General features: G+C 48.4%; 1 protein-coding gene across 1 annotated transcript in view; it reads right to left on the reverse strand.

Moving 5' to 3' along the window:
• UPB1 (beta-ureidopropionase 1) overlaps positions 1 to 10207 on the reverse strand; it is a 75709-nt gene extending 65502 nt beyond the window's left edge. The window contains exon 1 of the mRNA XM_085635597.1: positions 9932 to 10207. Coding sequence (XP_085491723.1) covers positions 9932 to 10032 — 101 coding nt within the window. The 5' untranslated portion in view covers positions 10033 to 10207. The remainder of the gene's footprint in view (positions 1 to 9931) is intronic.
• Between the last annotated feature and the right edge of the window lie 1245 nt (positions 10208 to 11452).

Genomic DNA, 11452 nt, shown 5'->3' on the forward strand with positions numbered 1-11452 from the left:
GCAGCACTCCAAGACAAATGGTCTGGACCCCATACAATCCTGGAAAAGAAGGGAGAGGTCACCTACTTGGTCGACCTAGGAACTCCCAGGAGTCCCCACAGGGTACTCCATGTTAACAGGCTTAAAGCATATGTTGACAGGGCAGACATGGGCTTGCTCATGGCTACAGATGAGGGACAGGAGGAAGAGAGTGACCCTCTCCCAGACCTGTTGTCTCAGAACCCTGAAGATGGCTCAGTTGAAGGAGTGACCCTTGGAGGCAACCTCACTGCCCATCAGCAGACTGAATGTAGACAGGTTCTACAATCATTTTCACATATGTTTTCCTTGATACCTAGTCAAACTGACTGGTGTACCCATGTTGTGGACACTGGTGACAGTCTGCCTGTAAAGAACAAACTTTACAGACAACCTGACCACGTCAGGGACTGTATAAAGGCTGAGGTACATAAAATGCTGGAATTAGGTGTCATTGAACCCTCAGAGAGCCCCTGGGCTAGCCCAGTGGTTCTGGTCCCCAAACCTCACACCAAAGATGGCAAGAGAGAGATGAGGTTCTGTGTGGACTACAGAGGACTCAATGCTGTCACCAGGACAGATGCACACCCTATTCCAAGGGCAGATGAGCTCATAGACAAACTAGCTTCTGCAAAGTTTTTGAGCACATTTGACTTGACAGCTGGCTATTGGCAAATCAGGTTAGCTGAGGAGTCTAAGGCCAAAACAGCATTCTCAACCCCAGGTGGGCATTATCAGTTTGTGGTGATGCCCTTTGGTCTGAAGAATGCACCTGCCACCTTCCAAAGGCTGGTGAACCAAGTCCTTACTGGGTTGGATGACTTTTGCGCAGCATATCTTGATGACATTGCTGTCTTTAGTTCCACCTGGGAGGATCACCTGATCCACCTGAAGAAGGCTCTTGAGGCTCTGCAAAGGGCAGGCCTCACTATCAAGGCTACTAAGTGCCAGATAGGGCAGAGTAAGGTTGTGTATTTGGGCCACCTTGTAGGTGGGGGCCAAGTTCAACCACTGGAGAGTAAGATACAGTCCATCAAGGATTGGTCCCCTCCAACCACCCAGACTCAAGTTCGAGCTTTCTTGGGCTTGACTGGGTATTACAGGAAGTTTGTTAAGAACTATGGGTCCATTGTGACTCCTCTTAATGATCTGACATCCAAGAAGATGCCCAAAAAGGTTCAGTGGACAGTAAGCTGTCAAAAGGCATTTGATGACCTGAAGGAGGCCATGTGCTCTGCACCTATCCTGAAAAGTCCTGACTACTCCAAAGAGTTTATTGTCCAAACAGATGCTTCTGAGTTGGGTGTGGGAGCTGTGCTGTCACAACTTAATGTAGATGGTCAAGACCAACCCATTGCTTTTATTAGCAGAAGGTTGACCCCCAGAGAGAAGAATTGGTCAGCTATTGAGAGGGAGGCCTTTGCTGTGGTGTGGGCCCTGAAGAAGCTGAGGCCATACTTGTTTGGCACTCACTTCAAGATTCAGACCGACCATAAGCCCCTCTTGTGGCTAAATCAGATGAAGGGTGAAAACCCCAAACTGCTTAGGTGGTCCATTTCCCTACAGGGGATGGACTTTACAGTGGAGCACCGGCCAGGTACTGACCATGGGAATGCAGATGGTCTCTCCAGGTACTTCCACTTAGGACATGAAGACGAGACTGGTCAAGGCTAGTTTAATGTCCCAGCGTTTGGGGGGGGGTTGTGTAGGAGAGTAGGGTCTGCTATCCTATGGTCACCCCAAATTTTTGCTTTTTGCTTCACTGGTTTTTGACATATTGAGGCTGTGGGCCTGCCAATCAGACCCCCAGCCTGCTGTTCTCTCTACTAAATTAAAACTATGCACCCTAGGTGCATAACCAATTGGAAGTGGATCACCCTGTCAGCCCCTGTACCAGTGTACACTAGGTACCCAGGGCATTGGTGTACCCAAGGCCTGCCAGGGGCTGCAGCATGTATTATGCCACCCCAGGCTTGGCCTAACAATCTGACACAACTGGCTGATCACTCAGCTGGGGTAAGTTGGTGTAATCACCTCTTACTTAGGTGTAGTATACCTATACCTAACCTTAAATGGGACACCTGGTAACCTATGAGTCACTCCTATGGCAGGCCTTAACAATCCTGAAGGCAGAGTGCTTGGTTCCATGTGAGATGGTGCTCTGGCATGAGCTGAGCCTGTCTGCAGTGGTCGGAACAACTTCCTTCTACTGTTTCCAGATATCGTCATACCATATACTCTTAAGTGCATTATGAACCTCGCGGTTAAATGCTATCTTTGGTTTGGCTTTATCAAAACATGTCGAGTAAGGTGTCATACGAATTGGAATACTAACCCCTCGCCAATTCTGGCGACGGGGTTAGCATTCCACCCTTCTAGAGGGACACAACATGTACAGTACCTGAAACCCGGGTAAAATCAGACATAGCCTCAGCTCCACAAAATGGATGCTGCCACCACAGACACAAGTCTGCCCTCCTGCTGCTGGGAGTCCTTCCAGCTTGGGAGGTGTGGACAAAGGGTTTCCTGCCAGGGGAGGTGCATGCACCACCCCAGACAGGATTTTGTGTATTGGTCAGGTAGGGCTTGAAAGAAACCAGACATGCCTGTGGCTCACAAGGAGCCTCGGTGCATATGCCAGTTCAAACCGGTCCTGGGGCACACCAGTCCCGGGCCTGGGGCGAGCTGGACAAAGGATTGGGGGTGTAACCACCCCCCTTCCTGGTCCCACCCATAGGGAGGGACCTAGCAGGTAGTCCGGCCCCTAGAATCCGCTTAAAGGTAGGAGCTGTGTCCTAAAGACTTCAGACATCCTGGAATCAACTTGAAACTAAGAAGAAGACGGGAACTTCGACATTCTGCTGCACAGAAGACTGAAGAAAATCTCCCCTGTGGTCAGGGAGTGACCACCTTGCTAACGCAAGCACCATCCAGCGAATCAACGTCTGCTTTGCCGCCGCCTCCCGCCGGAGCCCGAGCCCAGAGACTGACGAGACCTGGACCTCCAGACCTCTCACCGCCCGATCCACAGTCCCTGCAAAGAGGAGACCCGTGGAGGCACCGAGACACGTGGAGCCAGCCATCTTGGAACGACTACGACAAGCTGACCAGTGCAACAACCGAGGCCCCCTCCAAGTTGTGCTTTGGGTCCTGAGAAGCCCAACCCTCGAGCAGCATCTGCACCAAAGGTGAGCCCTCCAGCATCTCCACGATCTGCGTGGGGCCCTTCTGCATTTTGCCACTCGACGCGCCTAACCGGTTGCTGGCCCGCTGGCTAGTGGCCATCTTGGCGACGAAATCTACGACAAACACCGCTGGTCTGGTTGCTCCAGACTGGCCCTTGCTCCCCTCCAAAGGAGCAATCCCTCTGACCTTGCTGGTCAGAACCAACAGCTGATTTCCGAATCCTCCTGCAATTGCTTTTGCCAAGGCTTGTTTGCTTCGATCAAGTCGCCGACACCGCCGACAGCGAGAGCCTGCGTGGGACAGCTCGTGAGCCGACTCCTGGACGTCGTCGACCTTCAGGGACCACGTGGCTGCGGAGACAAGCTACCCCTCATCACCTGTTTGCACCCGACATCGCCTGGTACCCACCTGGTGCCACGCTGGTCACTGGCTAGTGACTGTGAACACTGTCCCCTCTGCTTACAGGTCTTCAACATCTCCGATCCACTCTTGGATCCACTGCATCTCTTCCCGACCGACCGCCTGCAGCATCTTTGTCCCAGGCTCAACGGAACAGATAGAAGAAACCCGACGCACTTTGAGGCCTATGCACCCGCTTCCTGTGGGTGAGGTAAAGCTGGTACTCCGGTGCCCATGTGTAGTAATACATCTCTAGTGCCTGTGTTCCAAATCTTAAGTTCCTAGGTCATCCGGAAGATTCCTTTTGCAGTAACTTTGTACTTTTTACGCACCCATTGAAACCTATGGGAGCCCGCGTGTGACTATTGGCTCTGCACACGCCACCCGTGGACCTCCTGGTCACTAACTGACGTTAGCTCCTTGTAGGCCCAGCGATTCTAGAGGCCCTAGGCCTTTTCCCTTTTCTGTTCGTGGTACTTATACCACTATTTTAGTATATGGTTCGAGTGGCCACCAGGGCCTATCCATATAAAGTGCAACTTCTGTGTATTCTGTGATAATCTTGTTTGACGATTTGTGCTCCTGTGCTCATAAAGAGACTAGGGGTTACTTTGAGAAATAAATACATATATATTTTGAATATATATCTGTGTGGTGTCCTTTCATTGGTATAAAAGGGGGTTGCATTTGGTAAAACAGCTGGCTTAACACGCTTCACGAGTTTAGCCTCAAAGACTGCTTAGCCTACGCTACCACTAGGGCAGCTAGTCCGAAAAGGTTGACTTACAACCACACCATAAGGGTTGCTTGGCATGGTACAAGGTGATCACTTTAACTAGTGAGCATCATATACCAGGCCAACTTCTCACATATACTTTGATTTCTTGATCCCAGAGAAATCCTTTCTCCAGCTTCTTTCCAAGCATCTACAAATTTGTTTCTGCTCCCTAAGTTTAGAGTTGTACCATTCAGAACCATCTCTCTTGTTGGTCATCAGTTTTTTCGGAATTAGTGAGTCTAGCGAAGTTTCCAGCCATCTAATCACTTTATTATTGGCCATTTCAGGATCATTACCTAAAATAGGTCTAGATTTTTCAAGAGTCGATGCCCAAAGATCCATGCCCAGTTTGGACCAGTTTGGACTCCAAGTTTTTGTCTTTCCCCGTGGCTGAGCACCATCCTGATGAGTCCAGGCAAAGGGAATCATAAAATGGTCAGACCATGGTAAAGGAATATGCTTTCCTACTTTCATGTCATTAATATTAGAGAAAAGTGGGTCAAGAAGGTGACCTTTTTGGTGGGTAGGGCTGGAAACTTTAAGCTTCAATGCTAAGGCACCCAAGCTGTCAGTTACGGTTTCAGCCTCCGTAGAGGATTCCTTATCAAAATGGAGATTAAAATCTCCTAATACGGAGAAGTTCGAAAAGGAGCTGACCAATATGGCTATATTTTCTGGGAGACCCTAGGAAAGAGTTTTTCTCACAGGATAAAATGCCAAAAAAGTGTCAAGTCCCATGTGCACAATGTGCATGGGGGTCTGTGTGATTAAGACAGACACTTAGAGAAGAACTTTCTAAGTTGCCTAAGGTAGGTACTGTTGGGGAATGAAACTTTTGAGAGGTTGGCACTGGTAACCTTGGCATGCATAATCAATGGTATGGTGAGGATAGGCGTGCATTTGCATAACCTCTAGTCCAGCATCTAGTTGGATTACCAACCCCTTCTTAATATCTCTTAAGATACTAGAGCCGACTGAAGGGTGCTTCCGTATTTACTACCTTTAGACATGTCCTTGGCGTACCATAAAATATTGCTTTGCAAATAATTACATCACCTCACTTCCTTTTAGAGTCCAGAGGGAGGTAATCAATTAGGAAGAATGCTGTTCAGACTAGCATCATGGTCTGCAGTCTTTCCATGAGACTTGCACTTTCTAGTAACCCTGGGGTGAGTGTCTTATGTCCCAGGCAATAGTCCTATGACTAGGGCAAGTATGTAGTAACAAAACACATTGTTAATATGAGTGCTGAACATTCTGCAGGGCTATAGAAGGACAAAGTGAGACATGTAAGATATCTGATGAAAGTGTTGATTATCTGGGACATCTTTGGTCAGGAAAGAGAGTGGAGAGCAAAGTAACTGTGCTAACAGCAGGAAAGGACGAGTCTGTCTCCAGAACAAGGACTAGTTCATTTTTGGTCTTTGTCAAATGCTGTGCTCATTTGTATCCCACTTTACAAAAAAGACAACACTATTCATGTGCTGCTCAAGAAGAACAAGAGGTCCCTATGGGAATGAACAAATAAGGAATGTAAGGAAGCAGTTATGCAAGTCGCAGGAGATAAAGCGATAAGTTTGAAACATTCAACATATATTAGGTGTGTTGTCTTGACAGATGAAAATGAATGTAGACTGGGTGCTGTCTTTAAGCAGTAGAGAGAGGGACAAGAAGAGGTTGTGGCGCTTGCGTGCCGGTAGCTGAGGGAAGCAGAGCACTTATTTTGTAAATGACCAGGAAGCTCTGGCATGCTTGCGGGCTGTGAATTAATTTAAGGCCTATCTGCGGAGAAGTGAAATCACACTGCGGATGCACCACAAGCTGTTATTTGCTTAGCACCAGCATACCACTCCAAGATGGCCGGGTGACACTATATGCTGCAGGAGTGCATGATGGAGTATGTTCAGGGTGCCAGACACGTGGCTTTTGACTTTTTATCTTGTGATTGACGATAGGAGGAGGGGAAGGACTGGTGATGATAGTATGGGGGCCACTCAGGAGGTCACTGTGACGAAAGGGGTCCGGAATGACGAAGAGTGGGTTAGAAGTATAAATAAGCATGTGAGGCGATCAGGTATAATAATTATATTAGGGCAGGATGTCCTCGACAGCTAAATTTAGATGAAAGCGCATACAGTCCTTTATCCAATAAACTGACTCTAGTTAAGGGATTGCGGGAGACTGGAGTTGTTAATAGGGACTGCTTGTAGGAGGAGCAGACTGCTAGAATTTACCCATGTGGGTCACATGGAAATGCAAGCAATGAAACACAATGTGCCAGGATTTGTGGTGAGCCACCTTGGCAAAAGTGGTGAAGTTCTTTTTGAGGGAATGCATGACTTAAGAAATGACTGACAAGTATTCATATGAAGGTTCCCAGTTTTATAAGAGTTGCTGAAGTACTGCAGGGACTGTGATGCAAATTTGCTCTGGATGTGACCTCCCCATTTAGCGTGTTCTCTGGGGGTTCAAATACATCATGATTATGTTGGATTAGGATTCTGGATGGCCTGACATGACATAACTGGATGGTGTGTGGATATTGGGTGTTAAAAAGCCATCACAGATTTTACGGGGGTGTTTTCAATTGAGAAGAGATTCCAGAAGAACTTGTGACAGATAACGGCAAACCTCTTGTACCCGAGGCGATGGGAGCGGTTTTTGAGGTTGTGTGGGATTAGACATGTTGAGCCTTCCTTGTTCCACCTGAGAAGTAATGGGTTGGTCGAACGAAATTAAAGGTTATTTGCAGTCAGCTTCACTGAAAGGCTTATACTAGCAGGAAATGGTGAGAGACAGGTTGTGAGTGTGCGTGCAGACCTCATGTCAATACTAGCATAGCCTTTTTTGTACTTTTGAGGAGTAGGGCTGCTGGTACCAGGTAGACCAAATAATAGATAAATTGGAAGCATGAAAACAAGTACAATATGGAAGGGGAGAGAGACATGACATATATGGTGCACAGGAAGTAGGCAATGTGGAAAGCACGGTAGCAAAGGTGAGTCTAAGTGAGGTAGTGAGGGTGAAAACAATTATGATTCTTTGCAAGAGCGAATGTAAATTCTCTTCACCTGAAAAGGTGGTTAGGGTAAAGGATGCTGTTTTTGGTTGAGTGTGTAACAAAAGCAAGGTATCTGAGTCGCCAACGATGGTATGGGATGGAATAAGTGAAAGGCTAGGGAACAAGAAAGTGTCTGGGAACAACCAATGAAAGGATAGACAGCAGACCTCTGTACTTGAAGGATTACACATCTACAGACATGAGTTATAATGTTCTTTCAGCGCATGTGCTGGTGTAGTCGTGTTGTCATTCAGGGAAGAGGTGTGGCACCGCGGCCAGGGCGACTGACTCCGGAATCTGGGGATCACGGTTTGATCCCCAGCGCCAGATTAGCCCAGCACCCTGTGACTCTGGGCAATAGCTTGCTTAATCTTCCCAACAGCCCCCAGCGCCTAGAGACTCTTACGGGTGATTGTTCGCGCTTTACGAAAGTGGATTATTATTATTCTATTTATCATTTGTTGCATATTTGTTGGCTGTTTATCATTTGTTTGGTGGATATGAAAGGTATGTGTTTGTGCCTTCTTGTACAAATGGAGTGCAGAATCTTGATGGGGTTGGTTTGTGAAAGGAATGCACTTGTTGGAATAGTAATGAGAGAAAACAATCCAAAAACATTAATGGTTGACGACTCACGTTTCGACTTTATGGAAAAATCAAGAGGGATCTTCATCGGGATAGGTAGTCAGAACCATAGCAACCCAGTTCGAAAAGAACTGTGCAATTTTTGTTTGTAAAGAACCAATGAATGGGTGAAAAAGGCAAAAAGAGATGATTGTGGTGAACAGCATCCACCTGGGCGAGGGTGTCTGCAGCAGAGAGACCAGCCATATCAGTACTGACAGAAATGTGTCTGATGATCTTGACCTGCTTGCTGTTGCCGCTGGTCTTTAATACCCACCTGCTCCCTGGTGCACCCCACACCGCTTCATGACGTTATCGCTGCGCCAACCTACCTACTCCCTAATAACCACGTGATCCCACTGACATTACCATCTTTGTGTCCTTCTTGTCCTCTTCAGCGTGCTCAGTGATGCCCACTGGCATGCCCCAATATCCCAACAGATATCCCCCAGATATCCTTGTCTGCTTCCCATTCCCCACCACTTGCCATTGTCACCAGATATTGGGGGCGGGGGGTGGCTTACTTGATAGACATGACTAAAAGACATGGCCACACCAGCAATTGTATGCAAGACCCCGCGACGCCATCCTTGAGCCAATGAAGGCTGCTGGATGGACCCAGTGCGCTCCAATGCCAAGACGCGGTCATGAGGCAACGCGCCGGCGCTGTTCTAGATATATGAATAAACTGGACAGCTTTTCACCATAAATGACTGCAAAATCAGAGCCTCGCTCTCTATGAAAAGCAGGCCACGGTGACACTTTGGTAATGGCAGGGTAATCTTGCATATTTGTGGGCATTTCACATTATGCTTGTTTCTCGAAAGTATGCCATGATGTCATGCTGCATAGTTTCAAGTCTGCTCGGTTAAAAATCCCACTCTGGGAGCAGGAGCACAAGAACGAACAGCACGCGAGCTGCTGCTGTTTGCGCCACTTGTGGATTTGGCACGTTTTGGGCGCCAAATGCAGTCACAGGGGACAGGAGGGCGCATTTGAAGCACTAAATGCAAGATTTGCATTTTGCATCATTTTTCAAAAATTGTGCGATTTTCGCACACCCCTTACTGGTCACTTAAGTGCCCTCCAACACCCCTTCTTTCTTATTTCCCCCTTTCACCCCTCTCCTTTCATCCGTTCGCAGATATAATCTCACTGCCCTCAATTTATCGCCGCCACCACCTACCTGCCCCTTCTGGCGTCTTCAACTTGTTTATCCTCACGTTACCCGATGTCCTTAGGTCGACACATCTCCTTACCTCTGGTAAACCCTCACCCACGTTTCCTGGGCCAGCTGACACATGTCCCCTGCCTGCTTATTAATAGTTGCCAAGCAGTCTCGTATTATGTGTGAAACCTTCAGCCACTGAAGGCTTTGTAATCAAGGGCATATTGCATTCTGGGACGTGTAGTTGGTTGTGCCTTTACTATTACAGCTTATGTGCGTAAATAGTCAAGGTTCCCATACTGGGGGACCGGGTGTAGCGTAATGCCGGAGCTGCCTACTCTGCTGACTTTGGAATAGGGGAACCAGGCTTGAGTCTCCGCGTACGTGCAACATCCTATGATTCTGGACAAAAAACCTTTTATCCCGTGCTTACAAAAATGAATATGCGCGTAACTGGTGCTCATGTAAAGCGCTCCAATACCTTCCCCTCGACTTCACGCTACGCTAAATAAAGACTGCAACAACAAAAACTATGCTGCACGCTACAAAGTCATAACTATCTAATTCTGAAGGTACACACAGGGCATGGGACCTATAGGGAGCAGGTGCCCCAGTCCCCTCCCCAGCTCGCTGTAACCCCCTACCATGTTTGTCACCTGCTCCCCGGACTGCCCCCCGTCCCGGGACTGCCCCTCACCTGCTCCCTGTCCCATACAGGATCCTCTTCACCTCCCGCAGCTCCCGCTCCGGAAGGTGCTTCTCCAGGGCCCGTTCCACCGACTCCAGCTCCGCAGCCATGGCGAGACGCTCCGGGGTCTCAGTTCCAAGTGTCAAGAGTCGAGGGCAGGGGGCGGAGCCATGGGGGGAACGGAGACCCCCTGGGAGGCCGCTGGGGGAGAGGCGGGCCCGGGGAAGAGAGGTGTGACAACATGAGAGCCGGAGAGAGAGACCGGGGCAAGGGTCAGAAAAAGAGAAGGGGGGGGGGGGGCTAGGAAGAGAGAGGGCAGGGCCAAAGTGGGAGGGATATGGAGAGAAGGGAACGTTCCTGGATAGTTAGAGGGCGGGCCATGCAACAGGCACTGACATTGAGATGGGCAGAAACAGAAGGAGGTTTAAAGAGAAAGTTGATACAGTGGTGCTGGAAGAGACTGAAAACTAGGGGGGAGCGAGATGGAGGGGGGCGAAAGAGGGAGAGAAGAGAGTGAGAGGCAGAGAACAGAATCCGGGAGAGAGGGTAAGGGAGAAAAAGGGAAAGTCCTGGGAGAAAGCAGGACCTGGTTGGGAGGGAACCTTTTGCAGGGGTTCCAGTTGACCTGTTAGAAATGGAGTGTGCTTGGTTGGTCAAGTTGAGACCCCACGTGTGCTGGTACATAATTCACTGCAATGAGGGGCATTCACGTTCATTCCAGTTGCAGGAAACCCGATTAGTGTCTAATTAATTGTATAGCGCACTTAGTGGCAGCTTTCAACATTTTTAACAGCTACAGCACCGAGGCTGGATCCCAGAGCTGCTGGTGTGCGCCTACAAATCCTTTTCGAAGAGGTTGGCACTTTGCGCCTGTCTAGAGTGTAGTTACGTAGGCCTCTGCTGTGCTGCTCCAAACAACGACTTACGACAAAGCTACTCCTCAGTAAACGGAAACCAAAGAATGAACACAAACTCCTGCAATGTATTCATGGTCTAAAATCTTTATTTTGCTTCGTTTCTTCTTAACTAACTATCCATGTTTCATCTTGAAATCATCACTGCATTAATGTCAGTCTTCAATCCAGCATGAGATCTTCACTCCAGAGCGGTGCAGAATTTGTAACAAAATAGGTGCGGGGGGGGGCCTTCGTTAGGAAGCAACTGTAATCTGCACCACCAGCTGCCCCTGCAAGCGCTGCCGATGACAGAAACAACACAACTACTGACCATCACACTCCTGGAAGTGTGACATTTCAGACTACACCCGCCCCAAGGCATATAAAAATGGCGGGGCTGCAGGATTAGCCATTTTAATATAGATTGAATTAACAAACAACTGTTGTGGTACTCATCGCTACATCTGACAAACAGCGCCACCATGTGGCAGACAGTCATGAATGCCGGTGTTGACAAAGCGCGGGTGCAGAGCACCAGCGGAGCTGCTCATCGGGAAGGCCTCTGAATGGATATTGCTTGTTTGTGGAGCATTCGTTTTGTTTCTTTTCACCATTGTAATATTCAAAAGTGATA

Source organism: Triturus cristatus, chromosome 11 (assembly GCF_964204655.1).
Source record: "Triturus cristatus chromosome 11, aTriCri1.1, whole genome shotgun sequence".
Classification (NCBI taxonomy): Eukaryota; Metazoa; Chordata; class Amphibia; order Caudata; family Salamandridae; genus Triturus; species Triturus cristatus.